The sequence below is a fragment of the Sphaerodactylus townsendi genome, linkage group LG01 (assembly GCF_021028975.2).
Source record: "Sphaerodactylus townsendi isolate TG3544 linkage group LG01, MPM_Stown_v2.3, whole genome shotgun sequence".
In the NCBI taxonomy this organism is placed as follows: Eukaryota; Metazoa; Chordata; class Lepidosauria; order Squamata; family Sphaerodactylidae; genus Sphaerodactylus; species Sphaerodactylus townsendi.
The window spans coordinates 191,419,863-191,445,613 of NC_059425.1; the positions used below are offsets into that span (position 1 = coordinate 191,419,863).

The 25,751-nt window shown below is 56.5% G+C and overlaps 2 protein-coding genes across 11 annotated transcripts in view; both read left to right on the forward strand.

Annotated features, from left to right (window-relative positions):
* Positions 1-2,894, forward strand: part of LOC125438259 (basic proline-rich protein-like) — a gene marked incomplete at its 5' end in the record, with an annotated part of 37,273 nt that extends 34,379 nt beyond the window's left edge. Inside the window, one exon of the mRNA XM_048506581.1 lies at positions 2,838-2,894. Within this exon, the coding sequence (XP_048362538.1) occupies positions 2,838-2,894 (57 nt within the window). The remainder of the gene's footprint in view (positions 1-2,837) is intronic.
* A 1,143-nt stretch (positions 2,895-4,037) lies between these two features.
* Positions 4,038-25,751, forward strand: part of PNPLA6 (patatin like phospholipase domain containing 6) — a 55,743-nt gene continuing 34,029 nt past the window's right edge. For 7 of the 10 annotated variants that reach the window (XR_007244928.1, XM_048502179.1, XM_048502208.1 and 4 more), the window contains exons 1-16: positions 5,226-5,360; positions 11,565-11,653; positions 12,013-12,078; positions 12,930-13,017; positions 13,179-13,261; positions 13,687-13,784; positions 16,135-16,275; positions 18,147-18,306; positions 18,541-18,621; positions 19,147-19,275; positions 20,182-20,262; positions 21,696-21,849; positions 23,971-24,054; positions 24,139-24,245; positions 24,460-24,651; positions 25,494-25,571. Coding sequence is in view for 9 of the 10 variants with exons in the window: in XM_048502179.1 (XP_048358136.1) it covers positions 11,609-11,653; positions 12,013-12,078; positions 12,930-13,017; positions 13,179-13,261; positions 13,687-13,784; positions 16,135-16,275; positions 18,147-18,306; positions 18,541-18,621; positions 19,147-19,275; positions 20,182-20,262; positions 21,696-21,849; positions 23,971-24,054; positions 24,139-24,245; positions 24,460-24,651; positions 25,494-25,571 (1,587 nt within the window). In the remaining variant the exon portion in view is untranslated. Of the gene's footprint in view, positions 4,097-4,466; positions 4,570-5,225; positions 5,361-11,564; positions 11,654-12,012; positions 12,079-12,929; positions 13,018-13,178; positions 13,262-13,686; positions 13,785-16,134; positions 16,276-17,467; positions 17,724-18,146; positions 18,307-18,540; positions 18,622-19,146; positions 19,276-20,181; positions 20,263-21,695; positions 21,850-23,970; positions 24,055-24,138; positions 24,246-24,459; positions 24,652-25,493; positions 25,572-25,751 lie in introns of those variants that run through there. The other 3 variants (XM_048502189.1, XM_048502199.1, XM_048502252.1) reach the window with 3 other exon arrangements.

A 25,751-nucleotide genomic window follows, 5' to 3' on the forward strand; every position in this document is an offset into this window, starting at 1 on the left:
TGTGGCTTTGGACTGCAAATAAAATACTACTACTAGCTTTGGTAACATGATAAATTGTAGTCAGAAAGACCTTAATTAAGAGATTAATGTAACGTAACAAATGCCTTACTGGACTTCAACTCCAAAATATATCAAACACAAGACAGCAGACAGCTGTGAGACCCCCGTGCCCCTCGCCCGTATGAAGCTTTGCCACCTGACAGAAGCCTCCCGCCTAGGCGCTCCTGACCAACAGTGGTCTGTCTGCACACTCCTCCTGCCATGTGCACAAATTGTCCTGCCCACCAGGGACCACGGGGTGCAACCCCTGCTGTGCAAAATGCCCTCCCCGTGCTCACGCAGCCACGCTGGGTGCTTCCGCGCTCTCTGTGCCAGACACCCTGCCTCGTATTCGCTGGCTCTAGGGTGGTGGTCTCTAGATGCCCCAGTGGTGTCTTGCCACTGGTTTGAGGGGGGAGGGGGGCCTGGCCCATGCCTGGGTACTTGCTACTGTTACCGCTGGAGAAATGGGGAAAATATGTTTTCTAAGAATAAGCCCATTGCACCACAATAAACCCCCATGGAGCCAGAAAATGAAGGATATATGTGCCAGTGACAAAAACCACTCATTGAAAACAAACATTGTTCAAACAATCCTTTCCCCTACTTTATTTCAGCAGATATGTAGGCATTCTGTAGTACCTTGTAAATTCTTTGTTGTTACATTAATATTGGTTTGATTTTAATAATATTAGTAACTGTTTTGGGGAAATTGTAATTTTTAGGTTGTGTGTGTGTGTGTGTGTGTGTGTGTGTGTGTGTGTGTGTGTGTGTGTGTGTGTTAGTGCTAATAAAAGTTCAGGCCTTTAAGCCCACTATGAAGCAAGACCAAGCCTTTGCCTGGAAGCACTGGCGTAATGCCCATTGGGCAAGGTGGGCAGCTGCCCAGGGCATCACCTTGTGGGGGGCATCAAAATGCTGGGTTCGTTTTTAAGTATTTTTAGTGGTTTTCCATTTTTGGCCTGCAGGGGGCGCAGTTTTTAGGCTAGGGGCACCAAAATTCCAGCGTACCATCAGGAGACTGTCATTATGCTACCCCCCAAGTTTGGTGAGGTTTGGTTCAGGGAGTCCAAAGTTATGGACTCCCAAAGGGGGTGCCCCTATACCCCATTGTTTCCAATGGGAGCTAATAGGAGATGAGGGCTACAGTTTTGAGGGTCCATAACTTTGGCCCCCCTGAACCACACTGCACCAAACTTGGGGGGAATCATTAGGGCAGTCTCCTGATGAGACCCTGAAAGTTTTGAGACTGTGCCTTCAAAAATGTGCCCCCCCCAGCCTGCAACCCCCATTGACAGCAATGCAGAAAACTCAATGCAGAACAAAGATTCTTGGGCAAATTTTGGGATGTTCTTGCAGGGAGGGCATTCTTGGATGTATCATCACCAAAATTTCAGGGTATCATCTGGAGACTGTCATTATGATACCCCCAAGGTTTGGTGCAGTTTGGTTCGGGGGGGCAAATTTATGGACCCTCAAAACTGTAGCCCCCATCTCCTATTAGCTCCCATTGGAAACAATGGGGGATGGGGCACCCCCTTTGGGAGTCCATAACTTTGGACTCCTTGAACCAAACCTCACCAAACATGGGGAGTAGCATAAGGACAGTCTCCTGATGATATGCTGAAATTTTGGTGCTGATATGTCTAAAAACTTCACCCCCTGCAGGCACCAATGTCCTGGTGCAAAAAAGAAATTTGGTCGTGGTGGAGTGGCCGCCCATGGGGGGGGGGGGGGCATCCAACTCAGGTTTTGCCCAGGGCTACAGTTTGCCCAGGGCTGCCTCGTTACGCCCCTGCCTGGAAGGATACAATTGTGTCAACCTTTAAAGAAGTAGGCTTAGAAATAAGGATATTACTTAAATAACTCCTTCCTTGTCTTTATTTTTTGATATATGTACCTTTAGATACGTTGTAGATTCCTTGATATTGCGCTGATATTGCCTTGCTTGCTACCCATGTGTGTATGTAGTAAAAATGTATTACTGGTGTTATCCCCCCCCCCCCCAAATATATAAGCATGTTGTTATAAGGTTAAGAGATTCTATAGAGTTACATTAAGTAATAGACAAGAAAGGAAATGTATTAGAAATATTCCTTTTACTTTATTATATTTCCATAGGATTATAGTAGTTTTCGTTTAGGTAATATTAAGGTCTCCAGGAAGTAAGTTAGAAGATGCAAAGTGAGCCAACACCCTTCGGCAACCAAGAAAACCCACGAACATACACAAAAGACTTGTTCTTACAAGTGACAGGAGGAAGGGGTGCCGTGGCCATTGGAGCCGGCATCCTATTCTTCTTATTGGGCTAATTGAACCTTCACTGAAGAAGGTCTCAAGACCCATCGGACTGTTGGATTTTCCACTTCTAGGATCTCAAGATTCACTGGCTTATTTGAATCTCCCTTTGATAGAATCTCAAGGCGCAAAAGCCTCAGGCAAGAGGAGGAGCAGCCTTTTGTTACCGGGCTTAATCCCATTTGTTTTAAATTGTTTCTGCATTATGTGGAAGGTTGTTTTGTGCTATGAGGATGGGGACTGCCCCTTTCCCTTCTGATTGGGTGAAAACCTGTATAAAAAGGGCTGCATTTCGCCCTGTGGGGGCTTTCTGGCCTGGAAAGAGCTTGAAATCCCAATAAAGAACCTCTGCTCTGAAGGCAGCCGGCCTCTGCATCCGCTCATGGCCACCAGAGCTGAAATCACTTGGGATGACCCCTGAAATCACTTTAAGTTACCAGGAGCGGCAGTAACACCATTGGGGTTTTTGCTGTCAGATGTGGGTGTTCTTGGGTCAAAAGGGAGTCTACCGCCGGCATCTTCGCCCTGTGGTCATTTTGCTAATGGACTGTGGGTAACTGGGTTGAGGGTTGCTGCCTGTGGCTGCAGAGCAGGTGACCTTAATGGGTGTGATTAGCCCAGTTGCGTAAAGATGCTATCAGTGCCTGCCTGCGGCCACCTAATGAGGAGGTTGGGCTACCAACCCAAAGCTGGCCATAATGTGCAGCTGTGCCCCGGCCGTCTCCCTCGGCACTTCTGAACTTGCCCGGACTCTGCACCGTGGCTGCGTCCTGTGGACCGGGCCTGAAGGGTAAGAAGGGCTTCCTGAGAGTGGCTGGGTAGCCGTGGCTTTCATGGTTTCCTTTCCTTCCTGATCCGCCCCCCTTGCATTGTTCTTTGCATGTCACTGTAATGAACCTCCGTGGCTGCACCTGTCGTGGCTCCTGAGGGTTTCAGCCGAGCTTCTTCTGGATCCCGGAATAGCCTGGGAAGCGTTCCACTTTGCAGGGCTGGCGTTGTTTTCAGGCCAGGACGGCTGCTGGGGGCCTCCTCGTCCCTTTGGCTTCCAGTCACGGAGGGGCTGGTAGCGGCCCCTGCCCAGGTCGCCGTCCCCTGAGGAGCCCCTCTGGCCGGGCTCAGAAGGGCTGACCGAGACCCCCGCCCAGCGGCTGGAGGGGCGGGGGGGGTGTGTGCTGTCCCCTCGGGGCCTCGCAGTGCTGAGCGCCCCCCCCCTCCCCGCGGGGCTCAGGTCCGAGGCTGCGCACCCCCCCCCCTCCCTGAGTCCGAAGCTGGGCCAGGCTGCCTCCACACTCCGAGCAGGGGGGGGGGGGGCGCTGCTGCTGCTCCGGCGGCTGCTGGCGGGGGGGGGGGTGTTTGACCCGGAGCCTTTGGCGGCGGCGGCGGCGGCGGCGGCGGCGCAGGAGGGGCTTTCCTTGCAGGGGCGGGGCTGCTTGGGGCGCGGGGGGAAGGCGGCAGACTCCAGCAGCAGCAGGAGAGACCCGTTGCCTGCTCGCCGGGAGACTCTGCCGGGAGTTCAGAGCCGCGTCACCCGGCGCGGGCGGGGAGGGCGGTCTCGGCAGCGGCCCCGCCCCTCTCGGGTGGGCTCAGGGGCGGGGTTTGGCCGCCCGTCCGTCTGGCGTCATCCCGCTCCCGCCAATGAGCAGCGACCCCTCGCTGCCCGCCCCGCCCTCCGCCGGCTGCCGCGGCAGGACCCAGGGAGGGAGGGAGGGAGGGAGGAGGGCAGCCGGACGACGACGACGACGACGCCCCCCACGGTCTGGTACGTCGCCGCGACCCCCCCCCCGGGGCAGGGCATCGCCGGGGAGGGGAGGGGAGGGGAGGGGGGCTACCTCCGCTGCGCTGGGCCTCCCCCCGCCTCCTTCTCCTCACATGTCGACCCTTTAACTGGCGACCTTGGGCCCCGCCCCCTATCCCGCTGGCCTACCTCGCGGGGCCGTCGTTGGCGGACAGGGGCTGTCCTCCGCAGAGGCTGGCAGGCCCGTGGGACCCGGACTCGGCCGGCTTCCCTGCAGCCCTCCCCCACTCGGTGGACCTTGGCCCGGCCCCGCTCGCGGGAGGGAGGGAGGGAGGGGAGGGCTGGTGGGAGCCGAAAGCGGGCCTCCTCCCCCGCCCCCGCCCCCGCCCCCCAATGAAAGGGCTCTCCAGTGGGGAGATGCGTGCCCTGACCCCCTCCGGAGCCCAGGGGCGCGCCCCCTCCCCTCGAGGACGGACGGACGGACGGAGAGACTCTTGGTAAAAACCGGACTAGGTGTCCTTTGCCAGTGAGGCCCCTCCGAAGAAGCCGAAGGGCCCCGCCGGTCAGTGCAGGTGTGGAGGGAGCCCCCGAGCCCCCTCCCCCCTCCCCCAGCAGCGCCCAGAGACGCCGCGGCGGGCGGGCGGGCGGGCGGGGGGGGGGCGGCGGGTAGCAGCCGCCGCCAGGTGACTCCTGAAGCGGAGGAGCCGCGTCTGACTTGGGCGGGGGCGGGGGCGCCCACCTCCAGGGAAGCCGCGGAGGAGCCCCCTTGCCCGCCCGCCCGCCCGCAGGCCCCTTCGGGCCGAGCAGCAGCAGCAGCCGCCGGCTGGCGCGCCTGGCCGGGTCACGTCACCGGCTGCTCGGAGAGAGGCTGACTCGGCGCCGCCGGTGCCGGTGCATTTGGGAGCGGCCCCAACGACCGCCCAGGGCTGGATGCTGCACCTGCTGCCCCGCGCAAGCGAGCCTGCCTGCCAGTGCCGGGCGATGATGTGGAGTCCGACGCGCCCTGCAGTGCGGGCCCCGCGTGCGCCGCCACGACCAGGCCGGCTTCCCCTTTGCAGCGGAGCCCCGCCCGCCGGGGCGCAGGAGGACTTGTGGGGCCGGCCGCTGCTCCCGGCTCCCTGCTCGCCGGCAGGCGCCGGGCTGCTGGAGGCTGTGCGGGGCAACCTGGTCCCAATCCAGCAGCCTTCGGGCCAGGGGCGTCTGCTTCCTCTCATGCAGGGAGGGAGCGTGGCCGGCCGCGGGTGTCCTCTTCGCAGGAGGGAGTCCCGCTGCTCCGCGCGAGGGCAGAGTGAGTGGCAGCGGTGGCTGGCTCGGCGGGGGGCGGGGGGCGGGGGGGGGATTCAGCCGGTTCGCCCCACTTGGGCAGAACCGGCTGTTAAATGGTGCTTGTAAACAACCAGTGGTTAAAGTATTGGAGTCCCGCCGCCACCATTGGTTGCTGCAGCCCATTTTTCTCAGGGCTGCGGTGTGATGCCAGGTGGGGGGCTGGGGGGCGGCAAAGGGCCAGTTTGGTCCCCTACGGTGGGGGGGTTGCTGAAGCCCCCCCCCCCACTCCCATTGGAGGTTTCGGCCATCCTTGGAGGGGCGGTCCTTGGCGTCTGTCTTCCTCCGAATGAATGAAGTGAGGTCAGCCTTCTCTTGTGATTTGTACATTATTTGAACGTTGTTGCGTTTTGACTGTCAATAGGTTGGACTTGATGTCTAGATGTGCTGCTGGTGGTTCTGTGTAGAGTGACCGCAAGAGAGTTTCTGTCAAAATGACTTCTCTGTGCTGCGCAGCCAGTTTTCTCCTTTCAGTTTTTATTTTCTCCCCCTCCCAGATGGAAAATGATGAGGGGCGGGGGGGGGGGGGGTGTGCTGCTGCTGCTGCTGCTGAGGATGTTGTGGAGGGCAGCAGGTTGAAACGCTTTTTAAGCTGGGGGGATACTTGCAGTTTTCCTAATTTAAAAAAGGCACATATAATTTAAAATGCTAAACAGGGCAAAGTATTTGTTTTGATTTCTCCCACATGCCTGTCTGGCTCTGGAAAAGTTGGGATTTTTTCCCCTCGTGGCTTCAAAATTTCTGGCAATGTTGTGTCTCTAGACCTGAGGGGCAGAGGAGCGGATGGGGCCCCCTCCCCCCTCCCCCAAAGGCCTTGTTTTTCTTACCGTGGTCTGCTGGTCGTGCCCGGCCCCCAGGTGGGTCAGTTCTTCCTCAGGGGGGGGCAAGAGCTTCTTCATGAGTGGCTCCCGCCTGCTGAAGCTCTCTGAAGCCAGGTGACATCCGGGCCCCGTGGGGTCTTTCTGGCCTCCTGGTAAGGAAAGTGGAGCCCTCCCAGCTGTACTGCCTGGTTTTGACCGCAGTCTGGGATGTGGGCTGCCAGGTGCCAAGTGATGATGTATGACCGTGGTGGCGAACCTATGCCACTCCAGATGTCCATGGACTACAATTCCCATCAGTCCCTGCCAGCATGGCCAATTGGTCATGCTGGCAGGGGCTGATGGGAATTGTAGTCCACGCCCATCTGGAGCGCCATAGGTTCGCCACCACTGATGTATGGTGTTTGGATAATATCCTGCTGTCTTGTAGTTTTAAGGTTTTGGATGCTGTATCTCGTTTGGCTGATGGTTCCTTGACTTGTAGGGAGCCACCCTGAGTGAGCCCTGCGGCCCAGGAGGCGGGCCAGGGCAGAAGTCTAAAATTAAGTGGAAGTTAAATGAGAGGGCAGAGACTGGCCCCCTGTGCTGAATGGGGAGGGGGGGCGCCTGGCTGGCACCCACTTTCTGCACGCACACACATGTAGTGACTGGGTTGTTTGGGGGAATCAAGGCAGGATTCTTCCTTTGCTGGTGTCTGAGTTTCTGGGTTTAACGAAGGACCCAGAGAAATGCCTGGCGGTTGCCTGAGAGCTGTCCGTGTGCAGCCCACAAGTAACAGCAGCACCATCAACAATCAAGATTACAGGCACAAGCAGCGAAAGCTGGAAGCCAGAGCATAAGAGCAGCATAACACAGTCCCCAGGGAGCGTCACGTGATGCAGGCAGAAAAGTCCTCCTCTGGCTGGGCTAGAAGCAGAGCCCTGGAGCCACTAAAACGGATAGAAACTCTGCAGTCAAGCGATGCGTCCTGCACTGGTGCTGACGAGGAGGCAGCGCGGGAGGCACCCAGGGAGCCTCAAAAGGTGGACCCCACACTGAAAATGTGACCCACCTCACCTCCGTAGGTGGGGACACAAATAGCCAGGCTTAGAGGCAGGCGAAGGGTTTAGGGGAGGACTACAGGAGAAGATTGTGGATATGGTGAGACTTTAATAACATCTCCTGAATCGTGTGTGTGTGTGTTTTTATCTAGTAATTTTAACTGTATTTATATTGTATGTTCTGTATGCCAATAAAGGCTTATTGTATTGTGTGTGTGTGTGTGTGTGTGTGTGTGTGTGTGTGTGTGAGAGAGAGAGAGAGAGAGAGAGAGAGAGAGAGAGAAGCGCTGCCAAGTTGCTTCCTACTCATGGCGACCCTGTGTATGAATCAATGTCCTCTTAAATGTCCTGTCATCAACATCAGCATTGCTTAGATCTTGCAAACTGATGGGAAATCCTAGAAAATTCAAATGTTGGAGCCTGTAGACATGCAGACTTTTGGCAGAACACCCCAAAAGGACGTGGTGGGATTTCACTAGCTAGTGTCTGCTTCCCTTGCTGGGAAAGGTTGCTCGATGGAGACACGCGCAGTCAGATCTTGCAGGGACTGACAAAGTCTCTGCCCTTGACACAGAACTACAGCCCAGCCTGGCCTATCAGGGCTTCTCTGCCGGAGCCTGGGAATTTGCTCCTGGAGTTGATCAGTCTCCAGGGTTCCGGTCCAAAGTTTCCCTGCCAGCTGACTCTGCTCCAGCCATCACAAAGGCTTGGTTCTGCCAAGGTCACCCTGCCACAGAGAAGCCGCCAGCACTCCGTCGTGAACATTTGACTCCACTGTGCCAAACGGTGCGGTTGAGCCCGGGCCTCTGGGCCCATTGCCAGGCAAACTGGCCACCCTCCACCTGCTCTGCCCTTTCGGGGATGATGTTTGAGGCCTACTTGCTCCAGTCCGATGGGTAGACCAGGGTTGTTGTAGAAGCACATATCCTTCCCTAACAAGCCCTAAAGCCCTAAATTCACAGATCCCAGGCTCCCTGCTCCCCCAGTGACCCCTCCTCCCTGCCCAGGAGGAGGCAAGAAACCTCTAGGATGCTTGGGTCAGTCTGCCTTGGAGGAAAATTCCTTCCTAACCCCAGAGTGGCGATTGGCATTGCCTTGGGCACGTGAGGAAAGGCCGCAGGAGTTGAGCTTTCCTGCCTCCTTGATTGATGGTGGAGAATAACCCAAACAAGATGGCCCACAACCACCCAGGAGAAGACCCCGTCACGGTGAGTATCCAATGGGTCAATGTACAATTTAAAAAGGTAACTTACCTATGATACACATTAACTAAGAGGAATATTAGTATTACAATTTTACCATTAATTCTAAGCTTCTCCATTAAATTGCTATCATTTTAACCTCTTGGTCAGCCTCTTTATCAATATTAAAATAAAAACAAGCAACTTATTAATGTATTGTCAAAGGCTTTCACAGCCGGAATCACTGAGGTGTTGAGGGGTTTCCGGGTTGCCTGGCCGTGCTCCAGTAGCCTTTTCTCCTGAAGATGCCAGCCACAGATGTAGGTGAAACGTCAGGAGAAGATGCTACTGGAACACGGCCAAACAGCCTGGAAACCTCTCAACACCCCAACTTGTTCATGCTTTCAAGAATAGTGTGCAAAATACAGCTTCCATTTCTGTTGGAACACTTCATTTGGTCTGTTCACAAAATTTGTTAGTTTTGCCACTGTCGCCTGTTCCGTTGATTTCATCACCCAGTTTTCTAGATTAGGACGCTCTTCTGCTTTCCATTTAATGGCAAATACCACTCCGGCCCTTGTTGTCAAACGCTGGGGCAATTCTTCCAGCTTCCTTGGGAAGCTCTTTGGTAGAATTCTTGCTACTGTGGCTGTCTTCTGCCTCCCGGCCGTCTCTCAAGGTTCCTGTGAGATTTCACTGTTGGCGACTGCGGCTGAACACCGCTGATTGCCTCAGACGGCAGTGACATAATCCGGAAGTGTCACAAGCATGGGCCAGCTGCTGCTGCTCCTGTCTTCCGTGCCTGCAACAAGCAAGTCCAGAGAGAGAGTCCCTTTGAGGAAGGCTTCGAGAATTCCTGTCCATCAACAAGTATGGTGTCAGTGGGAGAGCCGGATTTAAGCCGATTAGCACTTTAGAGACCAGCCCAATTTCCAGGCTCAGTTTTCAAGCCCCATTATGAGAAGACAGGAGTCACACTAGAAAAAGTGGGAGGCAGCAGCAGGAAGAGAGGGGGGGACCCCATGAGACGGGTGGGCCCAACCAAGGAAGTCACAGCCCTCCATTTGCAAGGCTGGAGCAAAGCTGCCAGTGGTAGGATGTCTTGGAGATTATCAATTCATAGGACTTCCATGGGTTGGGAGTGACTTAACAGCACTAACACCCATGCGCGTGCACAGGCGCACTGTGGAGCGTTTCAGAGGGCAGCCTGGTGGGTCTGTTGCAGAACAGCTCGATTCAAGTCCAACAAGATTTTCTGCGAATAGGTTTTTGGGAGTTGAGGAGACTTGTGAAAGCTTATATCCAAAACCCCTGCTGGTCTCTGAGGTGCTGCTGAACTCAAAACTCCCCTCATGAATAGCTGTGGTGACTTGAGAGTCCAGCAGCGCCTGGCAGGGCAGAGGGGCTCTGTGAGTCACAGCTCCCGTCTTCCGAGGATTTGGCATCAGTCAGGTTTCTGGGTGGTTCTTTCACGAGGCAAAGGAGTTGCCTCCCACCTAGGATGTCTTCTACTGATGGTTTAATGACCCGGTGGAGTTAGGCGGGGTCTGAATTCCCTGTTGTCGGGCTGTGTGTCTGGACAGCGTGGGAGGAGGAGAGCAGGGGCCCCACGGGAGTCTCGAGGAAACCTGCACATTTGTGTGTGGCTCTTGTTGTTCAAAACTGACCCTCTACGCTTCCCTTCGTGCGTGTCGTGCAGCATCGGGTGCCACAACCAAGGGCCTGTCGTCCCTGCCTCTGCCTGCTGGAGGTGGCTAAAATCCAGCCCCCCAGAGTCAGTGGATCCAGTCACAGAAGGGTGCCTCAGGACCAGGCTGGATGGGCCAGGGGAGGGGTTGGGGGAGCCCGGCGGCAGTGCCTCTCGTGCGCAGCATTCGGCCCAGCCACAGAGTACATGTGGAGAGACTGAATGTTCTCATTCTTGTAAGTTAAGAGGTTTCATAATTTGTATAAAAAATAAAATACTTTACAAAGCAGTTTCCAAGCACCGCTGCTTGAAGAGAGTTTAACGACTGAAAAAAGGTATTTGGCAGAAGATCCTCAAGGATTTGCAATCCCGATCATCAGAAACGGAGCGGAAGAGAGTTGATTCTGGGAAGGGAGCCGGGCTCTCCCCAGCCGGAACGTCCACCCGGGCCTCCCTCCAGGGCCCTGCAGGCAGGGCGACCAGGAACATCCGGAGGATTCCCAGGGGACAACGTGTGTGTGTTCCCCCACCCCCCAGTGTGTTATTGGGGGAGTGGAGCCTGTGGCAGGTGGGGCAGCACAACACAACTGAGATGCTGCCGTACCAAAAGCCCCCTAGAGTGCGCATCTGCCTGAGCCTGGGAACTCTGGCCCTGCTACAGCGGCTGGGACCCCTGGAGATGTCTGCCTGTGTCACGTGGCTTCCTGCCCCCCCCCCCCCCCGTGGCTGCTGTGGCTCCGGAAGGGCTGCTCCTGGGAGAAAAGGGGGCCCCTCCCCTCAGAACTGCAGGATGGAGGAGTTAGGAGGTCTGTTGGGGTGGGGGGGCTGGGGGGTCAAACAGAAATCAGTAAGAACCCCTCCTCTCTTTCTGTTTCTGAAACCCCTCAATGGGATCCGAGCCCCTCTCTGAGTACAGGCAGGCAGGCAGGCAGGCAGCACACAGAACTCATCCAAGTGAGCCAAGCCACGGACGACACCCCGCGATGGTTTTCGAGCATCGATCTTCTTGCTCTTCCCTGCCTGGGCCGCTACTGTGCTTCTTCCGGGGACTTTTGGACCACTTGTGACCCACACCAGAATGGCAGTGGTGGGCGTGGAGTTGAGGAGCCACCTGGCCATCACAGCGGCCCCCTCGGACCGCCCCAGCATGCGCCTTTCTAAGGACGCAGACAAAACTATACTATCAGACCCCACAGAATGTCATTTTCTTAACTGTGAAGGCTGCCCCCCTGCCCCGCCCCCTTTAATGTGGGGAAGCTGTCTGGTGGAGGGGGGGGCGGCATCACCCAATGGAGCAGTGAGCGAGCTTCATTTATTTATCTTTGTGGCCCAAGCCACTGCAGCAAGAATTGGGGCCCAGGGAAGCTGGCCGTCCGGCTGTCCTCCGTGGGCTACAGGAGGCCACTGACGGGGGTGCTAAATGAACTTCTCTCTTGCCTGCAGAGTCTCTGAGGAGGGGCTGCTGAGTCCGGAAGGCCGGAGCCGCCATGGGGCAGAGTGAATCGGAGCCTCAGGAGGAGCCGCCGCAGGAGGTGGGGCTGCCTTTCCCACACGGTCCCCCTTCAGCCAGGCACCCGCTCCTCCGTCCCAGCTGCTGCTCTTCTCTCTCCCTCCTAAGGGTTGGGAGCGCACCAGTGTTGTTTCTGGGTGATGGCGTTAACTCTCAGCCCCCGTCGCCAGGTGGAAGACAGAGGGGTGGCTCCGTCCATGGGAGTTGATGTCGGCTGGTGGCGGACGCAGAGAGTGTCAGTGCATGCTTTTGGGGCGGCAGCTTGTGTGTTGTGCTGTTGTTGTATCATTGAGCCCCTTAACCTGCCCCCCTCCCTCCCCCCCTTTGGCTGCAGACATTTCCAAGCGCTCCATCCGACATGTTGCCTTTTCTCCCCCGCAGGAGTCCGTGTCGACTGTTCTGCCCAGCATTAAGCTTTTTGTGGAGGATCATCTCCAGACCAGCATGGTGAGGGGGTGGGTGGAAGGGCGGGGGTGAAACTTTCAACACGGGGGGGGGGGGGGCGCGGGTGTGGCTGTTCCCAGTCAGTTCTGCTGACACGGGGCAGGGAGGGGGCATCGCAGTATTGGGCGAGGGGCCACCGTGTGGGGGCAGAAGTGCCTGTTTGGAGGTGGGTGTTTGTATTCCCACTTTGGTGAGCTCTCTCAGTCAGAGGCCTCAGTCCAGCCTTGGCGCCATGAGATGTGGCACCGTAAAACGTGGCCCACTGATCTGAGCAGCATTCTGTGGCTCCTGCTGGCCAGGGTCAGGCTTGCCGGGGGGGGGGGGAGCGCGCCCTTCCTACTTCACCTGGAGGCTTGTGGGGGGGGGGGGCTTGCTTTGCCACCTGCCCCCTCCCTGCAGACACAGAAGGGGTATCGGCCCCAGGGAACATAATGAGCGGCTCCAGGCTTTCCCCTGCAGCGTCTGAGCACCTGGGCAGGTTGCGCTTCCGAGGGGGAACAGGGTGCGGTGCAGGAGGCCCGCAGAGCTCTCTCTCTCTCTCTCTCTCTCGGGCTGCCCGCGGGCCCTTGCGGGGTTCCTCTTGAGGGATCTTGCAGCCCATCCGGCACTCAGGTCTCCACCTCTGGCCTGGTCCAGTGAGTGAGTCTGTGGGGTTCGGGAGATGCAAGCAGAGCCTCCCTCTGACTCCGACCACAGAGCCGCTCGGCAAAACCTTCCTTTATGCTTAACGGCCGAGGTGCTGCCTGAGGCCGGGTCCAGCAGGGCCCACGGGAGGGAGGCAGCGTCCTGCTCACGGGCCTGCCCGCCATGCTGTGGACCATGTGCCAGTCGAGCCCCCCTCTCCTCGATCGCAGGTGCTGGGGGTGATGATCGGGGTGGGGATGTCGGTGCTGCTTGTGGCTGCCTTGATCCTGGTGCTGCTCCGCCGGTTCCGCCTTCAGAGTGAGTTCCTTTTGGCTCTTGGTGGGGGGGTGGGGGTGGGGGGGAGGCACAGCCCAGAGAAGCAGAAGAAGCGTTCTGTTTCAGGCCGGGGGGGAGGGGTGGGGCGCTGCCTGGCACGCTGCTGTTCTAACCCGGTGGGCTCCTGCCTGCTTTTCCTGCAGAAGTTCAGGCCGAGGAGCAGCCCAAGTACCGATTTCGCAAACGGGATAAAGTCCTGTTCTACGGGCGCAAGATCATGCGCAAGGTGAGGCTTCCAGGCGTGGCCCAGAGGAGGGCGGGGAGCTGGAGGGGCTGCTCTTGCGTGGGGCTCCCTGGAGAGGGAGCCCAGGCCCCTTGCAAGCCTCGCAGCATCTGAGCGCGCGCGCAGGGTGGAGCTTTTTTGGCTCTGTGGTGTCTGGATTGGGCTGCAGGATCGTGGCCTTTCTGCTTGCTCAGGGAAGGCTCCTGGTCAGCCAGAGGCTTTTCTTTTGGGGAGGGGGCTGTTGCGAGGGGTGTGTGTTTTTTTGCTCTGAATGAGTGGGAGTGGAAGATAGGGATGCTGCACTTCCTACTGGGCGAAAGGACGAGGTGCGTGGGCAGCAGCCGCCCCTCCGCCCCTGGGACGTGCTGGGGAAGGCCGATGGGCAAAGGGGCTCCTTCCAGTGACCCTCCTCTCTGCTCTGCCGACAGGTTTCTCAGTCCACCTCCTCCCTGGTCGACACCGCCGTCTCCTCCGCTTCTCGGCCCCGTATGAAAAAGAAGCTGAAAGTGCTGAATATTGCCAAAAAGTGAGCAGATGGGCCGGAAGGGAGGCTCAGGCGGGCGCACTCATATTTGGGCGGGGCGGGGGGCGGGTGGGCATTATTAGGGGGGTTTAATCGCCATCTGCCGTTGTGCAGGTTCCTTTTATAGGTTTAATGGTGGTTTTACTGTATACTGTTTTAATTATATGTTTTAAGGTGATACATTTGGATAATTTATTGTATCTTCATGTTGTTCACCGCGTTGAGCCCTTCGGGGGAGGACGCTCTAAAAAAATAAAATATAAATAAATATAAATTATTTGTGGACAGGGTGCCCTTGAAGTGCTGGGGAGCTGTGGGGGGGGGGGAGAGCTGGGCACAGGCAGAGCAGCCACCCTGGACCTGGGCTCCCCTCCCCTCCCCTCTGGAGGCAACCTGCCTCCTGTGGAAACATTGCGGTTGCTTTGCCCGACCTCTTTGTGTTTTACACCTTGCTGCTCATTGCCAGTTCCGAGTGGGCGGGGCAAGTCATCGTTCGCTCCCCTCCCCCAATATACATATTCAGAAGATGCAGTCAATGCCCTAGTCCCATGAGTGGAATAGTTATTTATTTGTTTATTAGACTGATTGGCTGCCCCTCCCCTCATTTAGAAATACAATCCGTATAATCCGTTTAAAGTGACACCAAACTAGTGACACCAAACTTTCAGGGTGTCTTCAAGACACTGTTCTGATCATACACGCCAAGTTTGGTGCAGTTTGGTTCAGGGGGGCCCAAGTTAGGGACCCCCAAACAGGTGGCCCATTATCACCCATTGTTTCCAATAGGAGCCAATAGAGGCTATTTTTGAGGGTCCATAACCTGGGCCCCCCTGAACCAAACTTCACCAAACCTGGGGGGTATCATCAAGACGGTCTCCTGATTATACCCTGAAAGTTTGGTGCTGCTCGCTTTAAAAATACTGCTTTGTGTTTTTTCACCCCCTCCCGCACATGAAGCCACCTGGGTTTCCCTGTTGTAACAATTGTCCATAACTTGGGTCCCCCTGACCCAAACTTCACCAAACCTGGGCAGTATCATCAGGACCATCTCCTGATGATACCCTGAAAGTTTGGTGTCGCTAACCTTAAAAATGCACCCCCTGCAGGCACCCCCAGAAATTTGGCCAAGATTCTGTGTTTTGCATGTGAACAGTGACTTTTCTCTATTGCTGACAATGGGGAATTTCTGTGGGAGGGCTGTGGAGTGCACATTTCTCATGTTAACCCACAAAACTTTCAGGGTGTCTTCAGGAGAGTCTCTTCATGACACCATCCAGGTTTGGTGACCGTTGCTTCAGCGGGTTTATGGGCCCCAGAAGGGTAGGGCCCATCTCCCACTGCCCCCTGAAGCAAAGTTCCCCAAACCTGGCTGGTGTCATCCAGAGACTCTCCCGACGATACCCTGAAAGTTTTGTGGGTTTACCATGAGAAATATGCACTCCACAGCCCTCTATCAGAAATTCCCCATTGACAGCCATGCAGCTAAGTCACTGCAGAACAAAGTATCTTGGGCAAATTTCTGGGGGGCCCTGCAGGGGGTGCATTTTTAGATGTATCGGTACCAGAATTTCAGAGTATCATCAGGAGACTGTCCTGATGATACCCCCCCAAGTTTGGTGCAGTTTGGTTCAGGGGGGCCCAAAGTTATGGACTCTCAAAGGGTAGCCCCCATCTCCTTAGCTTCCATTGGAAAGAATGGGGAATAAGAGCACCCCTTTCGGGGGTCCATAACTTTGGCCCCCCTGAACCAAAATGTACCAAACTTGGGAGGTATCATCAGGACAGTCTCCTGGTGATACCCTGAAATTTTGGTGCCGATATGTTTAGAAATGCGCCCCCTGCAGGCAAAAACGTGAAAAAACACCCCAAAAATTAAAATGCAATTCGGCTGGTGGGATTCGGACAGCTCAGATTTGGACCCTGCTTGTCCGAATCCGTCCGAATCAATGCAGATTCGGCCAAAATCCAGATTCAGACTGTCCGAATCTCCAACCCTACCAAGTCCTCTTTAAGAAAAAAGGCTAGAAACTTTTGCACCTTAAACTTGCAAACTACATATCGGAAAGTAACCTTGGCGGACTGATGGAGAGGCTTGTTAAGGGAGGGAGGCAGGCAATTTGGACATGAACTGGGGGTGTTCCTTTCAGAACCTAAAGATGTGTTTTGTTTTCTGGAGGGCCGCAACATGGAGATGGGCTGCTTTCTCACCCTCAGTACCGGCACAGGGGGCAGGCGTGTGCAGAAGCTGCTTTTGTGCTTGGAGGAGGGAGGGCGGGTGCAGGAGGGTGGGTGCAGGAGGTGGGTAGCCATTTTGCCGTCTCCACTGACGTGTCACCTGATCCTCTCTGCTCAGGATCCTGCGCATCAAGAAGGAGCTGCCCACCCTCCAGCTGAAGGAGCCCCCTCCCTCTGTCCTGGAGGCTGACCTGACGGAGTTCGATGTGGCCAACTCCCACCTTCCCTCGGAGGTCCTCTACATGCTGAAGAACGTGCGGTAAGCGTTTGGCGGGTCCATCTGTTCAGGGCCCAAAGAGGAATCAGCAGAAGCCTCAGCTGGCGAGTGACCCGAAAGAGTGGTTCCCCTGTTCTCTCGTGATTCCAGCAGCAGAGCTATTCCCGGAGAAGAGCCTGTCACAGGAGCACGTGAGGCTGCTGTTGAATTAATCAGGCCCCCTGTCTGCGATGGTCTCCCTTGGGCCACAGCTGCCGTGCTTCAGGGTCCAACTGGTGTGGCAGTTTGCCTTGGCCCAAGAGGGAGGGCTGTGGGGTTTGAATCATAGAATCATAGAGTTGGAAGAGACCCCAACGAAGGGCCATCCAGTCCAACCCCTCAGAGCCATGCAGGAACACACAATCAAAGCACTCCCAACAGAGGCCACCCAGCCTCTCTTTAAAAACCTCCACAGAAGGAGACTCCACCACACTCCGAGGTAGTGGTGCATTCCACTGTCAAACAGCCCTGACTGTCACAAGGTTTGAGCAACACCGTATTTTCCCTCCTCTTCCCTCGCTCTGCTCTGAACTGGGAGCTAACGCTGGTGTGGGCTCCTCAGCCGCCTCCCTAAATTCTTTCAAAGGCCCTGACGGTGCCCCAGGCAAGCCCAGAAACCCCGCTCTGTTTCCAGACCCCCCATGGCTGTGTCCAAGAGAAACCTGTATTGGTCGGTGGCCATTCTTTCCCCAGCTATTCGTGGAGCAGTCCTAACAGCCCAGACTAGCCCAGTCTCACAGAATGTTGTCTGTGAGACCCAAAGTGTGTGTGTGTGTGTGTGGGGGGGGGGTGACTCTGCCCCCAAGAAGTGGAATTTTTATTCTTGGCAGAGAGAAAAAGCGTTTTGTCGGAATGCCCATAATTATACCAACTTGGACTTCTAGTGGCTTGAGCCATTGTCAGGAGTGGCAGGCTGTGTTCTAATGCAAATCGCTAGTGTCACAACGATATCTCAGCTTGTATATCAAGGTACAAACCTTCCATTCAGATGTGATGGCACATGCAGGTGAGTCCCAGAAGTACTGGGTCAACATCCTAACTCTACTACCAGCCTAAGATAGAGATTCCAGGGACACCCTTGGAGGAAGAGCGGGAGGACGAAGGACGCTTTTGAACAAGAGTTGCAGTTGAGAAAAATAATCCTTTCACCAAAACAGCTGCAAGCAAGCCAGAGATGCTGTCGGACTGTAATGATGGTTCCTCCATGGAAATGCAAGACTGAGCCTGGGCCTCTGAAGGCTCTCAGGCTGCTGCAGATGATCGGCTGGGACAGAGGATGGAGAAGAGCCTCCCTCGGCCCCCTGCACGTCCCTGGGCCGCTCTTGTCAGGGCAACGGCTGCTGGGACCCGTGGATGCCTGGACGGCTGTCATCTTGTCACCGTCTCTGTGGAAAGAGGCCAACCCCCATCTGAACCGACGAGTCCTTCCTTGGATCTGCTGGCCAATGCTGGTGGGTTCCATGCCTGGGACCTGGCCAGGGGATCGTGCAGGTTGAGATACACCTGGAGGACCGACGAGACAGGGCCTTATTAAAAGTTGTGGCATGCTGGCCTTTGAACTTTGCCTTGGCATTGCAGGTTTAACCGCCTTGGAGACACCCCCGGCCCCGTGCTCTTAGTTGAAATGTTTTCAATAATTTTTAAAACTGTGGATGACGGGTGTGTTTGCAGATCCCTCAGTGTGGCTGGCCCCGTGGCCCCTTCCCTCATGTTCAGTGACTGCAGTGCAGCCGGCACGCCATCTCCGAGGGAAGCCCCTTGGAGCACCCCCTCCCCACCCTTCCAGGGTCCCCCCTGCTCAGTCAGACCTGCATGTGGGGCAGGGGCGCCTGGCAGGGCTGCTGGGGTGACGGCGTGCTCCCCCTTTCCGGCAGGGTGCTGGGCCACTTTGAGAAGCCCTTGTTCCTGGAGCTGTGCAAGCACATGACCTTCCAGCAGTGCCAGCTGGGCGAGTACGTCTTCCGCCCCGGGCAGCCCGACTCCAGCATCTACGTGGTCCAGGACGGCAAGCTGGAGCTCTTCCTGTCCGAGCAGGTGAGGGCTCCGTGTGAGGCCAGCCCCTGCGCAGTCGTCACGCGCACAGCCAGCGCCACTGAGATGAGGAGGGCTCAGGCAGCCCACGGCCAGGGCAGGGTTGATGGGATTTGCACTGGAGTCTTCTGTGGGTGGGGGGGAAGGGAAGGTGCCTCTCTCTGGGCACTGCTGGGTCAGCGCCAGACTCAGCTGGACGCTCATAAGTGTGTGTGTGGGGTGTGTGGTGTGATTCAGGACGGAAAAGAGACCCTCGTGAAGGAGGTGTTCCCCGGCGACAGCGTGCACAGCCTGCTCAGCATCCTGGATGTTATCACGGTAGGACTCTGTTCTGCTCCGCTGGTGGTCTCGGTCGGTCGCCAACCCTTTCCCCTCCCTCCAATTCCCGGCATTTCTTCTCCTGCCGCCTCCCAGGCTGTTTGCAGGGCTCCGGGTGTGTGTCTCTCCCCCCTGCTCCCCGCCCTTTCCCTCCCGACTTGGCCTCTGGGGTGAGGCTGCTCCCCCCGGACTAGTATCAGCCTAAGACATGGGCTCCTCCTCGTCCAACTGTGGGGCAGAAAAAAGAGCTGGATCTCTTGGAGTGTTTGGCTTTTGGGGGGAGCTGGACTGAGCAGAGTCTGCTGCTTGGCTGGGTCCTCCTGTGGAGAGGGCGGGGATGCGACTCGCCTGGGTAGGATCCTTGGAGGGAGGCCCCCAACATATTGGATGCAGGTGCCTATATTGCAATATCTATTGCAGATGCACATCTGTTGATATATTGGGTTCAGAGGCACACTAAAGACATCTTGCGCGTAATAGTTTGCCTCTGCAAAGCACTGAGATCCTTTGGGGTCTTCCTGGCAGGGGCACCAGCGGCCTTATCGCACAGTATCTGCACGGGCAGCGGAGAACTCCACGGTGCTGCGCTTGCCAGTGGAGGCTTTCTCAGCTGTCTTTGAGAAGTACCCGGAGAGCCTCGTCAGGGTGGTGCAGGTGAGCATCCGTCCAGAGCGGCAGTCCAGAGACTCTGCGGCCTTGACTTCTGCGTCTGCTCTGGCCCCCTCCTGTGCTGCCTCATTTTTGCATGAGGTTACTCCTGCGTGTGGGGACACAACAGCTAGCCCCAAGGTCGTGTCCGGGGCTCACGTGGTGTGTTGTTTGGGGGAGGGGGAGGCCTTCCTGCCCTGCGGAGGAGCTTGTCCTGTCGGCAAACCGTGAGCAAACGAGGCCCTAACATGAGCGTATTTTACTGTCAAAGTACTGCCTGTTATTTCCTAGCACTTCAAGGGCATTTGCACCTGAAAACATACAGCAGAGGCACGCCCTGTAGGAGGACTTGGGTGTTTTCAGATGTGCCAGAGCGATGAGACCTGGGTGAAAATGAAGGAGTCGATCCTTCCTCCGGCTCCAAGCCCCTGTCAGGAGGCAGTTTTAGAGAGGAGTCGTGTTGGCATGCAGTAGAACAGTTAGCTGCATGTCCAGTAGCGCCTTCGACACAACCAAGATTTCCTGGGAGTCAAAATGTTTGTCCCTTGGAATCTTGTCGGTCTGTGAGGGGCTCCTGCGGCCACATCTAGCTGTCGAGGTTGAGGGAGCGACGCGGCCCGTCCTGGGACCCTGTGTAGTGCTGAGAGACCACAGATTCTGTCCTCTGGCAAAAGTGGTCCCTCACCTGAGGCCGGAGCCACTCCTGGCCCTGGGGGTTCTTCTGGACGATGATGTGGGAGTGAAGGGCCTCCTCTCTCCTACTGCCGGCATTTACTGTTTTCTGTAGGATCTGGTGCCCCGCAAGGGCTGGCCCTCCCCCAGACCCCGGTCCCTCCCCCCTCGCCTGCGAGGCACAGCAGAACTTCCTCGTGAGTGCACGGCCCTTGAGTGACCTGCTGCTTCCGGTTTCAGATCATCATGGTGCGCCTGCAGAGAGTCACCTTCTTGGCCTTGCACAACTATCTTGGCCTCACCAATGAGCTCTTCAGCCATGTGAGTGACCAGCTCAGCTGGACCCTGCTGACTCCTCCCCCTCCCCCCTCTCCCTTCTGTGAAGCAGCAGCCACAACATCGAGACTTCTCAGGACCTGGGAAGAATTCTTGACGAAGTTGTGAGAGGTTTCCTCCTGGCCACTGGTAGGATGACGTCGGGCTCTTTGCTCGCCCAGAGCATGGTGGGCCCTCCTGCCTCAAGAGCGCCCGTGAGCAGCGCATTCTGCTGTTCCTAGAGAGTCTCAAACTCTTTGGGGACCTGTTCAGACCTGCCAGTCCGGCTTGCGCTCCGTTTGCTTGCTGGGAAGAGCAACTTGACTATTCAGAGGATCACTGGTTGCTTCACTATGTTCCTGGCTAAACGTGCAATATCACACAGCTGGCTTTTTGCACTTGGGAGTTCTCACGCGGCCTAATTGGCATCACGTGTCTCTCCATTCTGGCTGCTTAACTGCTCAGCAGGCAATTAAGTGGACAATTAGATCACTCTCAAGTCACACAAATCAGTCATCAATAAATCCTTTGTCGAAGGCTTTCACGGCCGGAATCACTGGGGCGTTGTGGGTTTTCTGGGCTGTCTGGCTGTGTTCCAGTAGCACTTTCTCCTGATGTTTCGCCTGCATCTGTGGCTGGCATCCAAAGAGGATGATCTCTGAAGACGCCAGCCACAGATGCAGCCGAAACGTCAGGAGAAAGTGCTACAGGGACACAGCCAGACAGCCCGGAAACCCCACAACGCCCCCAATAAATCCTTTGTTTCAATAGAATCCTGCCCTTCAGTGCTCACCTGAGTTTTCTTTAGCGACACTGTCACTGGAGGCTGACCAGCAAGGGCCAGACAGACCAGGTGACCAGCTCTCATCTGATGGCTACCTTCGAATGGGGGCCTCGGGCGGAAGGAAGGAAGGAAGGAAGGAAGGAAGGAAGGAAGGAAGGAAGGAAGGAAGGAAGGAAGGAAGGGAGGGAGGAAGGAAGGGAGGAAGGGAGGAAGGAAGGGAGGAAGGAAGGAAGGAAGGAAGGGAAGGAAGGAAGGGAAGGAAGGAAGGAAGGGAAGGAAGGAAGGAAGGAAGGAAGGAAGGAAGGAAGGAAGGAAGGAAGCCTTCCTGTGGTCTTGGTGAGACTGGAGTTGTCAGGGATTGAGGCTGGGGGAGCTGGGGACTGCTCTGACGCAAGGAGTGGGCAGACTTAAGGGACTGAAGGTCTGTCCCTCCAGATTTCTCTGCTCAGGCTGTTCAGTCTTGCTGAAGCTGGGCTGCCCGCCCGCCCGCTGCCTGGAGTCAGCCCTGGGATTGAGGCAGCAGTGCTGTGGAGTCGCAGGTACCTGCAGTGGGCGTTCCCCTCCCCAAATGCCAGGCTCTTTCCACGCGGTGCTTTCTGGCCTCTGCAGCCCCCGGTGGCATCACAACGGGTGTGGATCTGCTTCCTTTTGCCAGGCGATGCAGCCGCTGCGGCTCTTCCCCCAGCCAGGCCATGCCTCGCGCCCGAGCCCCGTCCGGCACACCAAGCGTGCCGTCAGCACTTCCTCTCCTGAGGAGGCCAGGGAGGGCCCTGGGAAGCAGCTGGACGCGGCGGTCGTCAAGGAGCAAGGTAGGGGAGCCTGCCCGGGGGCCGGCCGGCTGATCGAGGGGCTCCCCTTGGCCCTGCCAGCCGTTGTTCTCATCAGGTCCCTTCTGCTCTGCTGGTCCTTCCTGGGGCTGCCCCACCGCAGCAGCTGGGGGGAGCGGGGCAGACAAGGAGGGCTGTGGTCACCTGCCCTTTCCTCCTCCTTCCATTGGCTGGCAGATCAGCACCTGCATAGGTGGACCTGGCCTTCGGCACAGGCGAAGGAGGTCAAGGGCCCGGCCTGCTTCATGCCTCTTCTGTGCCAAGGACCGCTTCTGTGGCAAAGCCTTCCCTGAGCCCTGGGCCCTCCTAGCCGTCCCTGCCTTCCCCCGCCCCAGTTGCTCCCAATTCAGCAGCCATCTTGTTCCTCTGCTGTTTCCACGGTAGGCATGGGAAGGGCTCTTGGAGAAAGTCACAGCTGACTCCTGTGGCAGGAAATGAGAGCTCTCCTGTGGCCATGCTGAGGAGACAAACCCCAAGGGCCAACATTTGGAGGAGTCCAAATACAACCACAGCCGTGATAACCTTGGTCAACATTAAATTGGCTTCAACACCAAAATGTATCAAACACAAGACAACACCCAGTTAAAAGGCCTGCAAGCAACACACCTTGTGGAAAGTAAATTACAATTCATGAGAACCCCACACAGGGTTAGGAGGAAAACAGAGACCTTAACAGTGAGCGTATACAATTGTTTAGCTGGGTAACCAGTTCCCTGCAATGCACTATTGCAGTTGGGATGATATCCCCTGGCAGTTTTAAAGTACAAACCACAGTGCAAACTTTTCCAGACTTCAGCACTGCACAGGAGCTGGCTGCCTTCTCCTCTCCCACCCCACCCCCACCTGACTTTGCTGAGGCAGTTGGTCGTGCAGGGGAGGGGAAGTCCCATGCCAAATCCAAAACAATATTCATTCATTCATTGGCTTACGCAAAATTATTAGCAACCCTTTCTACCCACTGAACTCTCAGTGGCCATAAGTATAGATGAAATGGCTAACATAGAATACGTAAAACACTTTGACACCCCGCCCCCACCTGCCCCAATTTTTAAATCACAAATTTGGGCTGCTAGTAAATTCACCCAGTGCAGTCCCAGATCAAAAAGGCCTTCAAATGCCTGCCAAAGATCAAAAGGGCCTCTCCCTGTGATCTTCGTTCCTGGGCAGGAACGTGTCAGGAAAGAGGCTCCGGAGCCCTCAGTGGTCCCGAGTCAGGCAGGGCTTTAACGGTCGAAACTAGCGCCTTGAGTTGAGCTTCGGGGTGGAGCAGCTGCTCCTTTGGGTGTTTGGTGTATAGTATGAAAGTTTTAATCTCTCGATCGCCAACTCAACCCCAGTCAGTCCTAAGGCTTGATTTAGAGTTCGAGTTGGCGCTCCTCAGTAGAGCACATTTCAGTTGTACACTCGATGCAACTACAGTGTGGATCACTGTGTCTAGATCTGACTGGCCCAGAAGCAGACTCAGCCGACTGACACACCGGTTGAAGCTGGCCAAAGGCACAGCAAACCTCTGTGGCCGCCTGGTTTTCTCCCAGGCCTGCATAGCTGGAGTGCAGCCCCATCCAAGGCAGGGGAGATCTGAAGTCCTTGATCTGCCCTTCTGCTCACCCAGAGAATGGAGGGTTGTTATTGAGGGGTGTGTGTGTCTCTTGACCATCAGGCTTGAGGGCAGGGTTGGAAGCAGCCCCCCACCCCCCGGTGATCCATCCTGGAGCAGTCTGTCATTTTCCTTGCATAAGCCTGAAGGCTGGACCCTTTGTGTCACTGCTCATCTGAAACACCAGAAGTGGTTTCCCCCACCCCCAACTGGTCGTGGTGGGGACAGGTCCCTGTGGCTGCAGTGCCTGACCTTCCGTTCTGGGCTCCCCCTTTTCCTTCCTGCTGGGGGGAGGGGTGGGGGCAGCATTGCACTGAGAGGCGCACAGGAGCCCAGAGTGCACGGCCCTTTCCTTGGCTGCTGCTCAGCTCTGCTTCCGCTCGACCCCTTTCCCAGCATTCTTAGACTCCGTGCATTCTTAGCCCTTCTCGAGTGCAGTGGTCAGAATGTCCTGCAGGTGGCTGGCCTTGGAGTGGCCAGAGGGCTCACCCTGTGCATTCCTGCAGGTGACCCTTTGAAGCCGGGTTTGCTGGAGCCGCCTTACGCCCCCCCATTGAGTCGCTGCATCTCTATGCCAGTGGACATTTCAGGTACGGCTCTCTCTCTCCCACCATCATGGCCCTTCCTGAGAGGGGTGCTTTGGTGACCGTCGGGCAACTCTCGGTTTCTCTTAGGGATCCAGAGGGCCCCTCGGTCGGACTTCGACATGGCCTACGAGCGCGGGCGCATCTCCGTGTCCCTCCAGGAAGACAGCTCGGTCTCCTTGGCCGGCTTCGTCCGAGTAGGTATCTGCTGCCTGCAGGGGGTGAGGCGGCCAACCCCGGGCCTTCCTGGCAGTTGGGCTGCGAGAAGCACTTCCGGCCGGGCGTCTGCCTGCTTGTGGCAGGATGTCTCTGGGTGAGGGCGAGAGACGAGGAAGGGCTGCTGTGCCGAGAGGCCGCTCCTGGCGTGTAGTCCTGCTTCCCCACTTGCCTTGCCTCCCTTCTCCTCGGCAGTCGGTCTCCCATGAGCCCCGGGAGCGGAAGACCGTGACGGTGGAGGAACAGCCGTCCGGGATCTACCACTACAATTACTGCGAGGATGACTCCGCCAATGGCGACTGCTCCTTCGGGCCCTACCAGGGCCGCAAGACCAGCGCCATCTTTGAGGCTGCCAAGCGGGAGCTGGTCAAGCTGATGAAAATCGAGGTAGGGAGGCCTCCTCTGGATGCCACTCTGGCAGAAAAGCCTGCGGTCCTGGGGCTGGCCCTGCCTGCCTGGCTCGTGTGCGGTGGCAAAGAGAGCCGGCTCCCTCTGAGCCTTGGCATCCTCTCCCTGCACAGCTTGAATTCTGCAGCAAGGACTGTTGCTCTTCCTTTTATGTTAGCCAATGTCTGCGCCCCCCCCCCCCCCACCTGAACTGCCTCGCATGTTGTCAGTGCTGTGCAGTCGCCACAGGGTTTGCCCTTGCCCCAGTCCCCACCAGTGGGGCTGCTGCTGCTGGTGTCCCTTTTGCTTCTGGTGAAATTCCAGGCCAGGAAGGATGGCGAGGCCGGAGGTGCACGGGGGGCGGGGGGGGGGTCGTTTGCAGGTCCTGCCCGCCAGGAGGAAGCCACTGGACAGCCGTGCTCCAGTGAAGCCGGGGCAGGGAGGGGGGGTTGCTGTTTCTGTTGCAGACAGTGTTGGGCAGCCAGAACATAAGCCACAGCATTTTGTATGTATGTTGTATGTCGATTGTTGTATGTTTTTGTCTTTTCTCTTTGTATTTTTATCAGTTGTTCGCTGCTCTGAGCCCGACTTTGGTTGGGGTGGGTGAGGGAGGGAGGAGCGTGGTATAAATTCAATTTGTAAATAAATGAATTAATGAATGAATGTTGTTGTGGGTCACATTTAGACTAAGAATGCCGTGGCTCGGTTTCATCTCAAATACTGTTGTAACAATAAATTAGTGTGCACTTTTATTTAGGCGCTGTCTAAAGAATACAGGGGCAGCAGCTGCCATTTAAACCAGCTTTTTATAATCCATGGTTGTCCTCCTGCTGTTGCCACAGGATGCCTCCTTGCTGAACAACCGGGTTCTGCTGCATCATGCCAAAGCTGGGACAGTGATTGCCCGCCAAGGGGACCAGGTAAGGATGGTGGATCACGCCCAGTAGCCTGCCAGATGTATGCATGGTGGTAAGGCTGGTAAATGATGCAGAAGCCCAGTGGTTTCTGCAAAGTCTGAGGACATCACAAGCACCAGGAAGGCAGAAGTGGGGATGTTACATCAAGAGATCCAGCAGTCTCTCTCTCTCTCCGCCCCCCGC